This window comes from Macrobrachium rosenbergii, chromosome 16, assembly GCF_040412425.1.
Source record: "Macrobrachium rosenbergii isolate ZJJX-2024 chromosome 16, ASM4041242v1, whole genome shotgun sequence".
In the NCBI taxonomy this organism is placed as follows: domain Eukaryota; kingdom Metazoa; phylum Arthropoda; class Malacostraca; order Decapoda; family Palaemonidae; genus Macrobrachium; species Macrobrachium rosenbergii.
In genome coordinates, this window is record NC_089756.1 from 19,122,222 (window position 1) to 19,138,725 (window position 16,504).

The 16,504-nt window shown below is 40.1% G+C and overlaps 1 protein-coding gene across 7 annotated transcripts in view; it reads left to right on the forward strand.

Moving 5' to 3' along the window:
- The first annotated feature begins 2,046 nt into the window (after positions 1-2,046).
- Positions 2,047-16,504, forward strand: part of LOC136847155 (putative inorganic phosphate cotransporter) — a 59,664-nt gene continuing 45,206 nt past the window's right edge. For 2 of the 7 annotated variants that reach the window (XM_067118560.1, XM_067118565.1), the window contains exons 1-4: positions 2,047-2,189; positions 2,791-2,963; positions 6,376-6,581; positions 9,172-9,273. In XM_067118560.1, the coding sequence (XP_066974661.1) occupies positions 6,506-6,581; positions 9,172-9,273 (178 nt within the window). In that variant the 5' untranslated portion in view covers positions 2,047-2,189; positions 2,791-2,963; positions 6,376-6,505. Of the gene's footprint in view, positions 2,190-2,790; positions 2,964-6,254; positions 6,582-9,171; positions 9,274-16,504 lie in introns of all 7 variants that reach the window. The other 5 variants (XM_067118559.1, XM_067118564.1, XM_067118562.1 and 2 more) reach the window with 4 other exon arrangements.

A 16,504-nucleotide genomic window follows, 5' to 3' on the forward strand; every position in this document is an offset into this window, starting at 1 on the left:
AAAGGTGATCCCCAAGACCTAAAGAAGAGAGAAGGTGATCCCCAAGACCTAAAGAAGAGAAAAGGTGATCCCCAAGACCTAAAGAAGAGAAAGGTGATCCCCAAGACCTAAAGAAGAGAAAAGGTGATCTCCAAGACCTAAAGAAGAGAAAAGGTGATCCCCAAGACCTAAAGAAGAGAGAAGGTGATCCCCAAGACCTAAAGAAGAGAAAAGGTGATCCCCAAGACCTAAAGAAGAGAAAAGATGATCCCCAAGACCTAAAGAAGAGAAAAGGTGATCCCCAAGACCTAAAGAAGAGAAAAGGTGATCCCCAAGACCTAAAGAAGAGAAAGGTGATCCCCAAGACCTAAAGAAGAGAAAGGTGATCCCCAAGACCTAAAGAAGAGAAAAGATGATCCCCAAGACCTAAAGAAGAGAAAAAGACCTAAAGATCCCCAAGACCTAAAGAAGAGAGAAGGTGATCCCCAAGACCTAAAGAAGAGAAAAGATCCCCAAGACCTAAAGAGAGAAAAGATGATCCCCAAGACCTAAAGAAGAGAAAAGGTGATCCCCAAGACCTAAAGAAGAGAGAAGATGATCCCCAAGACCTAAAGAAGAGAAAAGGTGATCCCCAAGACCTAAAGAAGAGAGAAGATGATCCCCAAGACCTAAAGAAGAGAAAAGGTGATCCCCAAGACCTAAAGAAGAGAGAAGGTGATCCCCAAGACCTAAAGAAGAGAAAAGGTGATCCCCAAGACCTAAAGAAGAGAGAAGGTGATCCCCAAGACCTAAAGAAGAGAAAAGGTGATCCCCAAGACCTAAAGAAGAGGGAAGGTGATCCCCAAGACCTGAAGAAGAGAGAAGGTGATCCCAAGACCTGAAGAAGAGAGAAGGTGATCCCCAAGACCTAAAGAAGAGAAAAGGTCATCCCTAAGACCTAAAGAAGAGAGAAGTTGATCCCTAAGACCTGAAGAAGAGAGACGGTGATCCCCAAGACCTGAAGAAGAGAGAAGGTCATCTCCAAGAGGAGTAACATTCATGGAAATTCTTCTTTTCCAAGAAAATAATATAATCTACCTAGAAAATAAGAATAAGTTTTACTTAGATTATTCTTGCCCTAACAGCAGACAGTATATGGGCTGTGATACATATTTTGCCATTAGAACATTTTGGTATTTTCCCTATTGTTAGGAATATTACATACCAGAAAAATTTGAGAAATTTCCTAATAAGATTTTCGGAATATATACTCTCTCTCTCTCTCTCTCTCTCTCTCTCTCTCTCTCTCTCTCTCTCTCTCTCTCTCTCTCTCTCGGCAAAAGAACAAATGTATCTGTTCAGATAAATTTTCCCTCGTTTAAGGAGGGAAAACCTTCAGTCAAAACCTCATCAGATTATATTGCCACCTAGTGGTATTGCCTTAAGAGGTAATAACCTTCTTTGTTAAATGAAGAATGTTTATTAGAATAAGGATTTGAAACAAAAGTATGGGTCAAAAGAGGAAAGAGAAATTCAAGAAGTCAAAATTTATGAAATAATTGTTTATGTGTGTGTGTGTGTGTGTGTGTGTGTGTGTGTGTGTGTGTGTGTGTGTGTGTGTGTGTGTGTTTTTCGTAATACAAGAATATAAAACCTTAAAAAATTTTCATTAAACATCCACATTGATAATGTTTTATCTTCTTTGTTTCATAAATTGGCAATAATTGTGGTTAGTAAGAAAAAAGTCAAACATAAATTAATGTCATTGAGATAATCACACTTATGTTGAACTTATCCAAGAATTCAGGCCTTTTATTAGTAAAAAATCATAGATAATAAACATGAACATTACAGATATCCTTCAGTTGTTAAAAACTATTAATTTTTTTTAAAGGAGTAAATTCTGAACGACCCATGTGTTATGGCAGTGTCCGGTGTCCGTACCCTGTTGATGTCGCATGCCTCATTACGTCAGCAGGTGAATTACCATGATGAGCAGGTACCTCTAAGATAAGTCATCGCCTACGTAGTTACCCCAGGTGGGAGGCGACTCCACCCAATTGGGTAAACCTTATCTCTCTTGGCCTCACTAGCAACCACAGTACTCTCGTTACCACTTGTGTACGGCAGATTTTCATCGCGACTGCCTGCATGCTGCCTGCCATTCTCATGTTTGCTTACTTGCTTGTATGCGACCGGCGTTAACTTGGTTTATTTGGCGGACGAAATTTGTAAGTGATAATTCCAGTCACTCACAGTTGTTGCTGGAGTTGAATTTTATATAAATGGTTGCGTTGTAATGGTTCCGTTCTTATTGGCGATGGTTGTGTGCTCATAAGCAGTGTTGTGTTATGTTCTTTGTGGAAGTAGTAGGTTTTCGCTCGATAATTCTCTTGGCTATAAACAATCACTGGAATGAACCTCAAAGAAACTGATACTTCTATTTATGATGTATTATAAACCATTGATTCAGCAACAGTAATTTTTTTATAGCGACCTTGTACGTTGAAATCTGTGAAATTTCACTGAATATATAAAATGAATATCTTCAAGAAGATTGTTAGGAAGCGGTCTACAAAGAGGGAAAACTTCAGTAATCATTTTCAAGAAGTCTGGAAACCTTCTGAGAAGTATTAAGAGTGTCATTATTTAAAGTTGCTCTTGTCAAGGCCTTGTTGTTCACAGAAACAGTAAGACTATCGACCAATCTACTGCTTCTGATGAAAGCTTAAAGTAAGCTAACTGACAGGTCCTCGTTGAAGAATATACCACATTGGAACGTTTAAGTTTTGTTCTGAATGATAACATCTATCCACCATTCCTCTTCTCCAGCAGTCACTCGTGGCTTTTATATCTGCTAGAAATCACGGTGCTTCTTCACCTCATCTCTGCTGGCTGTCTTGGTGTCTGTGGCCTCTTCAGTTATGACGACTCAATTATTACTAAGAAGCTTCTGATCCTACTGCTTTAAACATCGCCAGTTTGATCGCCCTCCTTACAGTAATGTAAGTCTAATAGCACTAATTACTCATGCTTCTGTTGAATTAATTGTGCTTATATTGTCGTATATTGGGTATGTATTAGGCTTAGCTGTTCTTCCCGCGCAAAGGTGCCAATTTTTGGCTGCAAAATGGCAAACACGGAAATCTTCACTTTTGTCACTACAGTATTACTGACTGCTTAAAGTAAACTGGCATCTGCATGCAAACAAAAGCCAGAAAAATAAATGCAAGAAACTTATCAAAAACTGTGATACCAAATGACATGCATACATGCATATCTTTTCTAAAAGAATTGTACCCACTTCCAGAAATGCCAAAGTCGCTCGACTGTAAGCCTGTAAAGTCCATCGGGCCAAAAATTGAGTCAGTTTTTTTTTTTTAATTTCTGAGCGTGGTTAGACTTTTTTTTTTATTTGCGTAATAACCCATTATATCCTCCTCCCCCTCCCTCTTTGTATCTCACCCCCCCCCATCCTTCTGTCTGTCTGTCTGTGTGGTTTAGTTAACTCCGAAATCAGTCGCTAATGTCAAAACTGGTTGCCAATTTCGAATTGCAGATTTTTCTTATTTTTGTTCTCTCTCTCTCTCTCTCTCTCTCTCTCTCTCTCTCTCTCTCTCTCTCTCTCTCTCTCTCTCTCTCTCTCTTTTGCGCAGTATGTAGATCAGTACTCCAAGGACAGAAACTTACCTCTGAATCTTAATGTAACTCTATTAAGGCCTACAAAGGACGTCGTGACCCTTTGAGGATCCTTAAGGAGGTAAATGTTCTCATTAACGTAAGGTCTCATTGTTGCATATTGCGTGATCTTCGTAAAAGGACCAAATTTGAGAGATTACACATTGGATTCAATGCTGTTAATCAGATGTTAAGGGAATTACAAAAGGAATTTTAATATGAAAATAATCTTGAAATATATTAAATATAACTTTACAGATACAATAATTCTGGAAAAAACTCGTTATAAAAAGCCATATACGTGTTTCCTGTTACGTTAGATTTTCCCAGTCGTCTGTTGGCAATTTCTTTGCCAGTTGCAATAAAAACGGTGGGGCATTTTGTTTAAAACTGTATGTAAAGAATGTGACAGCTTATGAGCAAATGTGAGACACATCTATTCATTTGTATGCACACAGCTGAAAGAGTACGTTGACACCAATGGGAAGCAAAAGGAGGGCCAGAAATTACCCTTACGAAAATAAATTCACCTTGGTGAGCTGTTAAGGACGAACTGAATGTCAAACATGCAATTAAAATTGGGACGTGAGTCACATTAATCCAGTGGGAGGAGTCACAAGAAAGTGTAAGAGTCTGTCATCCGAAACTAATTGTGGCAATTATCGCCTCGTCTTCCCCCTGAAAGAGCTTATTTCCAGTTTTAGAAACTTGGTCGTTATAAACACCTGCGTTGCACTGAACTGGTTAAATTGGTCTGATATTTCTAAACCCTTACATATGTTGGTGGGTGAAATGAGAGATGCAGTGTAAACTGCATGTGAATGTAGTCACTGGAATCTACAGATGTTTTTCTAGTTGTTAAAAACAATCTGTAGTTGTAAAAAATATATATAGTCAAAGAACATGATGCAGGTCACTTGAATATATATATATATATATATATATATATATATATATATATATATATATATATATATATATATATATATATATATATATATATATATATATATATATATATATATATATATATATATATATATATATATATATATATATATATATATATATATATATATATATATATATATATATATATATATATATATATATATATATATATATATATATATATATATATATATATATATATATATATATATATATATATATATATATATATATATATATATATATATATATATATATATATATATATATATATATATATATATATATATATATATATATATATATATATATATATATATATATATATATATATATATATATATATATATATATATATATATATAAGCACATGTGGGATCTTCTAGGACGCCACTATTAATTTCCTGTACTTCAAGGAAAAAGTTTTGAAGTTCACGACAGGAAAAGCTGTTATACTGTCCACTTATGCACTCCACCGCTGACCACTGTTACAGAAAACCACTTAACATTTAATCAGTTGTTTGTATTTAGAGAAATATGGAATGAACACAGCAGACTGGGAAAAAAGGCTGACTAAAACCTGTTCTGTTTTTAAGAAACCTTTTCAAACATTTTTTTATAATTTCAATACACTGCTCATTGGAACTTCAGTAGGACGAATGAGACTTTTCTACTCAATGTGCTAAGTTATGTAATTACTTACCATAAGTGTAATGAAGGCTATTAATGAAAAATATTGATATTAATATTAACGTAATAATAATTCCAGTACATTTGTTTTGTGTTATGGCCCTTCTAGAACTTTCCGTTGATTATTTCAGTAACAGTGTTCCACAATTTTGCGATAACGTCGTGAGTTAAATAAGATTTGTAAACATGTACAATTTAAAAAAAAATCAACTGCGACAAATCCCAAGCCTGATATAATACCATTGAACCTTGATGTAAGGAAAGTCGACATGTTGTGTTCTACCATACAGTGAAATACCTCATAAATACACGGCGGCAAATTATCGCATACTTCTCACAAACAGGTTGAAAATAAGTCAACAACCATAAGCGGAAATCGAATCTTTGCCAATTGCCGGATATACAGTATGTATAAAGCCATTAGTTAGGACCACCAATAAGTCGTCGACTTGTATTCAGCCTGTTTGTGATGTGTATGCGATAAGTTTCTGATATTTGTTTATGACATGTTTCGCTTCAGTGTGGACGCACCCTAAGAACGACAACTTTGAAGCTATTCTCACGAACAGTTTCCCAATCCTGCAAATGCGATTATTGGAAGACGATGGTTTTTAAATAAGGAGATAAGTCGCAAATTATGTACTTGATTATAGTTTGTTGGTGTCCTGACCCTTGTAAATTCCAGTTGGTGAGACGTATTCATGGACATTAGCCATATTATAGTCAATTCAAAATGTCGTGAAACATAGAGATGATTTCAGACGTTGCCACCTGTCCTCGCTGCCTTTCATTAAATCTCACTTAAAGCTAGAAAGCAGCGTAGATGTGGCAGCCATAGTTCCTGTTTATTTTTGTTGCTTCTGTTTTTTACTTCATAATTTTACTTTGATTGTTATTTGATGCAAGTTATGTACATTCAGATTTTTGTTATATTTACTTTTACTCAATTATTTCTTTGTTGTTTATTATTTCTGAAGGGCATTCTGCATGGTGGATTCTTTCCTTTGCAAGGTTCAGACCCCCTGGCTCGTTCCATAGTGATAAAAATCAAATTGATTCCCTATAAAGATTCTGTTAAAAATTAGATCTATAACACAGTGCAGGATAACAGTTATCAAGCATACGACGAAGAACCTGATTTCGATCAAGTTTCCTGACGACGACTGAACTCATGAGTGAATGACAACGGCCATACTTGAAACGAGTCGAGAGAGAATCATTACCAAAGATGGACTCCTCTGAGAATCATGATGGGCGGATCTCCATCATTTCCGACGTAAAATGTGGGGCTCATTTCAACAAAGGTATTTGAATTGTGATTAATTTTATGTGTCAACCTTTTTTGTTTCGTTTTTATTTTCAAGTTGAAAATACCTATGTAAGTCGATAGAAAAGTACATAATTGTTGAATAACTTTTTTGTGAAAGGACGAGAAAATAACAATGTTTGGAAGTGCGCAGGTATGAATTTTTTCAATGTGTAAATTAAGAAGATAATATAAATATGGCGTATTTGCTTTAGAAAACTTCATATTTTAAAGACTAATATTCCTGAGAGGGCAAACTATTGCGAAGACTGAAATTTGGACTTCGATGGCTCCAAGGTCTAGACCTTGGATGGCTCTTACGCCTTTTCTTGTACCGAATGATATTTTTTTATGTCTATATTATAACGAACAACTAATTTGCTTAGTGGTATCTCATACATTTATCACATCATTTTATTTTTCGCTGTCTAGGACCGATTAGCTTTTAAGCCGTACAAATAACAGCTTTATCCTTTCGGTTAGTCAGTGGTCTTCCCCAGTTGATAATTTGTAAACAGAGAGTGGAGGATTTCAACCTAGCTCTTAACCTAAACTGGGTCAAGCACTTTTGTTCATAAATTACAGTTAAGATCTATATTTCAATGTCAGTGGCTTCACTGAGACGCTAGAAATATTATGACACTTCAACTGGGTGCAGACATAACGCTTGTTGCGAAGTCTGTCTTGGTGAGTCGTCTGCAAGAATCGTTATGCCAAAAGTGACCAGTTGACTGAACTTTCAAACTTTGTGTGTGTGTGTGTTTTAAGGGGTGGGAGCTCATATTAATCTGAGATTTATCCTAACCCGTTTGGTTTGTTTACTGAAAGACGGTGAGTATGAATTTCTGGGATTTTCTTTTTTTATAATAGTAGAATCACTGTCCTAATTTTAAAAGGAGGTACAATACTCAGGCAGAAGTGTTTTTCAGTGTTGGTACCTGACATATACCGATACATTGAGACACCTCAGTGACCAGAGAGACCAATAATAAAAACATCGACCTCAGTTATATTAGAAACATTTGGTAGGACTAAAACCTTGTCTAATAATTACCAAATATGACAGTAGGCCTCTGGAACTGTGAAATAAAAAAAAACTGGTTTTCAAGAGACCTGTCATGCAGATCATTATCATCAGAGACAAGAGGGTCCCTATGATTAGCAGTGGCACTATTTATAACAAATAATAAGTAAGTATACCTTAGTTTTACCAGACCACTGAGCTGATTAACAGCTCTCCTAGGGCTGGCCCGAAGGATTAGACTTATTTTACGTGGCTAAGAACCATTTGGTTACTTAGCAACGGGACCTACAGCTTATTGTGGAATCCGAACCACATTATAGCGAGAAATTAATTTCATCACCAGAAATAAATTCCTCTAACTCTTCATCAGCCGGCCGCGGGAATTGAACTCCGGCCCATCGAATGACAGTCTAAAGCTCTACCGAGTCGGCCAACAAAGGGCTTATATATATAACAAATAATGCTTTGGGGTCATGATATTATGAAATATACAACTTTATATATACAGGCAGTCCCCGGTTTACGACGGTTCCGGCTTACGACGTTCCGAGGTTACGACGCTTTTCAAATATATTCATCAGAAATTATTTCCCGGCTTACGACGTATGTTCCGGGGTTACGACGCGTCGTACGCCGATCCGACGGAAGAAATATGGCCCCAAAACGGCAGAATAATCATAATTTGAAGGTTTTTTTTATGTAAAACTCAATAATAATGCAGTTTACATCGTTTTCAATGCACCCAGAGCATTAAAAGTAAGGTTTTCTTATGATTTTTGACGATTTTCGACGATTTTCCGGCTTACGACGATTTTCAGGTTACGACGCGGCGCAAGAACGGAACCCCCGTCGTAAACCGGGGACCGCCTGTACTGTCATCACTATTTGGGTTAGGTTAAATCCCCAATATAAGCAAAATACAACGTAAAAGCGATCGAGTCAAAAGACAGTTTCTTGTGTAAGATTAAAAGCCGTAACTTTAGCATATCTTCACCTCTGGTATTTAGCATGTAAACTACTCAAGCCTTGGAAGAGGAACTCGATGCCATAATTATTACTGTCGAGGCTTTGGTGTTGGAATACAAGGCTATACTAAAGACTATTTTTATTATAAAAATGTATTGAATGTAATACATATATTTGATCTGAGACCATTTATAAGCAATATTTCCAAAATAGAAATATGTCTATGAAGAAAACAAACACGTATGCATCACGTAGAAATTATTGTTGACCACAAAAACCTGTGCCTTTCTAAGACGAATTTGAACTAAATCTTTTACCTCAGCCGAGGAAGTAACGCTTTTGCTTCAGTTAGTTTGTATCCTTTTTATCTTCGTTTGTCATATTGTCTGCCTGTTTCTTTTTCTTTATTAGCAGGGTTACTCACTAACTTCAATGTTAAATGTCAGTAGATGGAAAACAAACAACTTGAATGTTACAAGTAAAGGTACCATTGCTTGGTTAAACCGAAACCTAACAAGAAGGAAAGTACGCAAAGATCAAACATAAAACTTTGTTAACAGCTTTATAGTTTACCTGACTAAAAAACTGATATTTTTAGGGGTGGATGTGGACGCGTTGGAAGAACAGATGAACACGTACGGAGAAGCAGTTTCCTCTGGTGCAAGAGCGGCCGGTGAGATGGATCAGGATGAGATCGTTTGTAAGTAAATCCTAATACTCTACTAGTATGACATGCAAACACACATACACACTTAAACAAACACACAAATATATATATCAATATATATGTATATATTCTTCTTCTTCTTCTTTTAACGTGCTTTTTCCCCATTTCTGTATGGGGTAAGCACAATGCCTTCTTTTTGAAGGACTTTTTGATTTGGCTTTGGGGTAGACCTGTAGTCTCGATCGGCTGCCCTGCCTGACATCGCTTAGACCCCGGTAGCGTATGTTTCATGTATCATACCCGACCCAACGCCCTTTCTTCCCAGCAGCGAGAAGTTGTTGCGCGGGTAGGGCGAGAGTTCGAGACGTGTGAGATGTTTGTTATGTTTTTAGAAGGTGTTGTAGTGGCTTTGTTTTGTGTGTGTATTTAGTCTGTACCACCCATTTGCTTTTTAAGCAAACCTATCCGTTGATTACATATATAATCCCGGGATGTCTACACGGATAGCAAAGTGTCTGCCTCTCTGATCAGTCGGCTGCGGATTTGAACCCGCGCCACAGACCTCTACGAAGTCCGAAGCTGCTGCTGTAACTGACTGAGCCATCGAGGCTCCAATATATATGTATATATATGAAATTTTTATCACACCGTGATTTATATACAATCATGAAGCTACAAATGTCGCTTAATATCGAAATTCACGCTACCTCGGTATATCTCCGTTGGAGAATTGTCGCCGAAGGGGAATTTATATAAGTGATAAATGAATTGGAATCGTGGGGACACGAACCCGCGACGAAAGCCTATTCAGCGACTCCAGTTGACGTAAACCATTGAGCCATCAAGAGAGATGGCCATCAAGAGAGATGGCTCAATGGTTTACGTCAACTGGAGTCGCTGAATAGGCTTTCATCGCGGGTTCGTGTCCCCACGATTCCAATTCATTTATCACTTATATAAATTCCCTTCGCAACAATTCTCCAACGGAGATATACCGAGGTAGCGTGAATTTCGATATTAAGCTTTTGACATTTGTAGCTTCATGATTATGTATATATATAGGTATATATATCAATATATATGTATATATCCCTATTTATATATATATATATATATATGATTATTATCACTTTTTTACGTGATTCATTTATCACACATTACCACAGGTGAAAAATAAGAAACGGGTGTAGGTCGAAACCGGTCAGACCTACCTACACCCTTATTTTCTTATTTTTCACCTGTATAATGTATATATATATATATATTATATATATATATATATATATATATATATATATATATATATATATATATATATATTTATAAATTTATAAATATTATCGAGGCTCCAATATATATGTATATATATAGGTATATATATCAATATATATGTATATATCCCTATTTATATATATATATATATATATATATATATATATATATATATATATATATATATATATATATATATATATATATATATATATATATATATATTTATAAATATTACTGCTGTTCGCCCTTGTAACATTTGATTGTAAATCATATCAGCCTAGAGCATCTTCAGTTCAAATGTAACGTCCGTTGGAGAACGGGATAGGTAACATTTAGGCCTTTCACCTTATAGGAAAATTTCCATATCAGCCTTAAAAAATAGGTGGTCCTAAGGTCCTTTTTCCTTTCTACCTGTCTCTCTTGGCGAATGTTTTTAACAGAACGTAAACGCCTAGGGCATGGCTGTAGGCCTGTTTTTGACCTAGGCCGGTCAGGGAACGGAGAGAGAGAAAATAGCTGCCGACGAGAGCAGACGTCTGGAAGGTGGCTCTAACACCGCCTTTGTCTATTATTTTATTAGTGAATGGTGGAGCAAGAAACACACACACGAACTTCAGCACGTCCGTTGTAAATGCGCGCCAACGCTTCGTCCTTAAGGTAGAGTCTGTGTGCTGTTCGAAACTTCGTCCATTCTTTTAACCTCTTTTCTGTATTTCCAACTCTTTCTTTGTTTCATTCTCCGGCCACCATTGAAGGTAATCGCTTGTACAAAGTCTAGATTAAGCCAAATTATTATATTGTTAGCTTCAACCCCGTTATTCCAGTAAAATACCTAGGATTTAGGGTAAGCAAAATCAGGTTAATTCTCGATGCTTTTTTATGCTTAGCGTCCGAATGTTTGGAAGAACCGTTGCGTTTGAAATCTAAAATTCATCTCAAATATTCTTTGTTAAGGTTAATTACCCTTAACTGGCGACCTTTGGCTAATTAACGACTGCCTTTGAGGTTAACTTTTGGCTTCAAGTGGCAGGTTATGTGTATTCTTGGTCTGCAGGGCCGTAAAAATTACGTAAATTGAATAATAAATGATCAGCCGAGACCCTACACGTAACATTGGCGACCTTGCCAGGATCTAAAGTAAATTTTAGAGAAAGAATCTGGAGAAAAGGAAATTAAAATTAATTCCAAAGATAAAAATCACATATTGAATTCCATTTCGCTCTTCCAAACAAAGAACCAGGCATAATAATAAGCAGTAAAGAGAATAGTTATAATAACAGGTAGTGAGAATTAGCCGTAGGTAGGAAAGGGTGCGACTCGAGAGCAGAGCGAATCACAATTTGTGTCGTTTAAGAAAGGCCGAGAAAAGCGGAGCCCATTTCATGTACACAAAGGAATGTAGTAATTGCGTCGGCAATTCCGATCGTTATTGTTGCATATAGCGGGAATCAGTTAAAACCGTATCAGTGAAATAGCAAACGAACGGAAATAGTAATTTTACAATAAAATGTACCGTGCAGCAACGTAAATTTACGCAGGTAGGCCAGCAGTTCTTTCATTCTTTTGTTTAATGTCCGGGTGAGAAGTACGATAACAAAAGACACAACGTTGCTTGGTAATTTCGTTTTCCATCCTTAACGTAAAAAAAAAAAAACTATACATGATTGGTATATTTAAAGTAAAATCTGGATACCTGCATTTGTTTCGTTCGTTGTTTTGAATTTGGTATTAAAAGGAAATACCCGCCATTTTGGATTCCTCCGCCGTGTCCGCGCGGGTATTCTGAATTGCTTGAACTGTTTGTGAGAGGAACCGCCATTTGATGTTTTCGCGCCGCCCAAGGTTTTGAAATTTAGGCCTAACGGGACTTGGCTGCCATTTGAAGACCTGTGTTATTGTCATCCGCTGTTGTGACCAGACTCTGTTCCAGCTACTCTTGGGTCATTTTTTCTTTTTCGTAGTAGACCCACCTCGCAATATCTTAGCTAGACAGACTTCGATAGACAAAACCAAAAGATAATTTAGGCAGGGAAAGATAGGCCTTAGTTAGGAGTAATACCATAACAAGTTCCTATACAAATACATGCTGTAAAAATCATATAAAAAGAATTTAAAATTGTAGCTAAAAGTCTTGCGACGTCGGCTCCCAGGAAAATTACGATAATAAAGCAAAATCCCTAAGGAAGCCAAGACGACGCATATATCTGAGTTTATTAAGATCCATGCCATTGTGCATTTATAAAATCTTTGCTTTACATGTTCTCAACCAGCAAGAAATTAGCTGATTGAAAATCTCTCTCTCTCTCTCTCTCTCTCTCTCTCTCTCTCTCTCTCTCTCTCTCTCTCTCTCTCTCTCTCTCTCTCTCTCTCTCTCTCTCTCTTCATTCAAGTAAGCATTCATAACCTAACCTAAGTGTACGTGACCCTCTTCAAAGAAAGAACGGCCGACACTAGGCTAATTAATTCGAATACAGTAAACCAAATAAAAGAAACACCTCTGTCTCACATAGATGAGGACAAGTTAAGAGTAATCACAATACAGTGATAAACTGTCGGTCACGAGTGAGGCCTGCTATCCAGACCGAAGCACACAGTAGCTTTTCACCCTCTGAAAGAAGAAGGGGTTAGCACTGGGTACTGGGACCAGCCACTCACGAGGATCTTTAAAAAAAAAAAAACCCAAATTCACTTTATTCCACAGTGCCAATAATTTGCTGCACTGTCATCACTCGAATAGCTTACTTTCTCTCTCTCTCTCTCTCTCTCTCTCTCTCTCTCTCTCTCTCTCTCTCTCTCTCTCTCTCTCTCTTGTCACACTCTGCAGTCACACTCTGCAGGGGGTGTAGAGTGCCTTTCCTCCCATATAGCCTAGTTGGACTCCAGTAGAGGGTCCCTAGGAACACATTGGCACCATAAGTGCCACCAAGCAAGCATCTAGGAAAATAAATAAACGAAAACAAAAGGGAACACAGAAGAGAAAGTTCTTCTGGAACCTAACCTGCATCAGTGCCTAGGGATACTGAGTGCCACCAGTGTGACCTGCACACGGCACACCCAACTACAGTGCCACCTTTTGAAAGGGTGCCACGTCACTGAAGAGACACTTCCTCGCTGCCCAAGTACGCCCGTCGACCCGGTTAGACGCCCTTCCCCACCAGAACCATGGCAGCAGAGCATTATAAAACCTTCCTGGGGCTGGGGACGGCGGCAGGTCTCACCGGCTTGGAACTTACCACCTGGGTTAAGGAGCAAGTGGACGACTTGGCCAAGCGGGAGAAGGAAGAAAGACTTGAACGGAGGGCGTATGAAGCCGAGCCAAGGCAACTAGAAGAGGAAAGAGAAGAAAGAAGAAGACAGCATGAGTTAGCCTGCAAGGAAAGTGAGCTAGCCTTCAAGGAGAAAGAGCTCGAGCTGGAAAGAGCCAAAATGGAGAATGCCGAAGCTATGGCTAGACAGCAAGCCTCCAGTCCTACACCTGCTGCATCAAATGCTCCAATTTCGAGCATCAATTCCCTAGTCCCCAAGTGGACTGAGGACGAGCCAGAAGCATGGCTGGAGGAGATCGAGGCTCTTTTCGATAACTACAGCACCACGGAGACGGAGAGAGCCTTAATACTAGCCAAGCTTATGGAGGGAAAAGCCAAGGCAGCGCTTCGCTCACTGGAGAAGAGCCAGAGAGGCAACATGGCGGAAGTTCGTAGAGTCATTACAAAGGCCTACGAGATAACCCCAGAAAAATGGAGACAACGGTTCCAAGGTCTTGCCAAGGAAGTCGGCTGGTCTTGGACGGAATGGGCATGTCACAAAACCCAGTCCGGTACGCGCTGGTTCGACTCCTTGGCCTGCACGACGTTTGAGGATCTTTTCAATCGGACCATGCTAGAAGACCTTTTCCAATGTGTGCCTGGGCCCCTTGCTGTATATTTTAACGATAAACAGCCCTCCACAGTTATGGAAGCTTGTCGCATGGCTGATTTGTGGGAAACTTTCAATCAGTCGCGTAGCACCTCGCAGAAGCGAATCGTTCCCCAGGCCTACCTCTCGAACTCCACTCGCCCGAAGAATGGACTGCCTAGCAAGACCATGTGCAACTATTGCAAGAAGGGGGGCCACGCTGAAGCTGAGTGCCGATACAAACTCGGCACTAATAAGCAGCCTAACCCTACCAGCCAGAACTCCGCTCCCGATTCATCCGCTCAGCCTTCTCCTCCAACAGTTCCTACAGGCCACCGAGCCCATCCAAGAGGCCCGTGCAAATCCTGTGGGGCTGCTAGCCACTACAATGCTGGATCTCCGGCCTGTCCACATCATGTCCCCACCACCAAATTTGTCAACCTAATCAGCACTTCATTCTCTGCGGCCGGTCCGCACCGGATCCTTTACCCCGAGAGACTGGAAACTCAGCTCATCTCGGTGGCCCCTCTTCAGAGCACTAGCCTGCCAGTGACCCTTCCGGTCCCAGTAGACACTGCGGCAGCCATTAGCCTGATCACTAGGGCCCAAGTGCCAGCCGGTGCCATGGTTGACGAAGAAACCCGGTGGGAAATGAAGTGGATAGAGGGCCACACCATTACCATTCCTACTGTCCAACTCCAGGTTATGACACCTTGGGGTACGATACCCCACCGGCTTGGCGTGGTAGGTGGAATTCGGCCCGGAGTGGCTTTCTTGTTGGGTCGGGATCTTCTCTGCGGAAGCCCGTTACCTCCTCCACGGAGGCTCCAGTTGTAACTCCTAATAATGAGAAACCTCCACCTTCCGCCCACCAAAGTGGTCCGCGGAAGGGGCGCAACCCAAACTATTTCAGGCCTAGCCCTCTCCCATCGCGAAGGGCTGGCCCACCAAGAGGTCCTCCCCCTCCGCGAAGAGAGATTCAGGAGGAGCAGTACCGCTGCAGATCGTGCAAGCGGGCAGACCACTCCACAAATTGGGAGGGCTGCCCAAACAAGCAACGCCCAGCGGACGCCCCCGAACAAAAGTCACCGAGAGGCTACGATCTCCCGCTGGGGCAGGAATCTCTGCCGCAGCCAAACACAAGTCGTCCGCGAGGTATTGCACCTCCGGACCCCTCGTCAGGCATGCCTGACCCTCAACTGCTGCCAGTGCCACTTGCGAGCACTGAGCAGTGCCAGACTCCGTCCGTCCCGGGCGTTGAGCTACCAATTGAAAAGGCCCCTATGCCGGGTCTAAATCATGAGGCGAATCCTCCTCCGGGAGATTTAGGATTCCCCATGCAGTTGATCATCGCGACTGGAGAGCCTCCAGCACCCGAAACTTCTTCTTTGCAAAATTTGACTCCAGGGGATGAACCCCTGGAGGATCGAAATGGTACCCCTTCCTTGGAAGACCAGGAACTGGCATCCTCGGACGCAGAAGTCGAGATCGCTCTCGCTCCAGTTGTCGCAGCAGCCGGAGTAGGGAGCCCTCCCGCAGCTCTTGCAGTTGCCCCTGACTTCGCGCCCGCTAGCCCTTCTGGCCTGTCCCCGGAGTCGGTACTCTCATCACCTCCTAGGCCAGCTACTGATAGGCCTTGGAGGAACCCAAAGAAGAAGAAGAAGGGGTGGAAGAGAGCCCAGTAGTTGCCGAGCTATAAGCTCATCCAGGCACTAGTGCCCTCTCGGCACAGTGCCCTAACATCTAAGAGTGATCCTGGCCCCTTGCCCAGAGGAGGTAGCCAGTGTGATCTCTTCCTTTTATTGTACATAGCCTAGGCCGCCTTAAAGTACGGTACATCAATTTAGTAACCTTGTTCCTTCCACTTACCACTGAGCCGCAGTAATCACGTAAGTAGCCTAACTAATTTCAATAATCTTAACTATTGTGAACAGAGCCACGATGCTCAGGACACGCATGGCCTAAGACCTCAGTGAGGCACCCATTTATCATATGAGGCACCCCTCATGAATGAACTAGTAATTATTAATTGTATTAAACATAAACCAAGTTGTGATTTAGTTAGAACATTAACTCTTATGTTGGTGCTACGGTT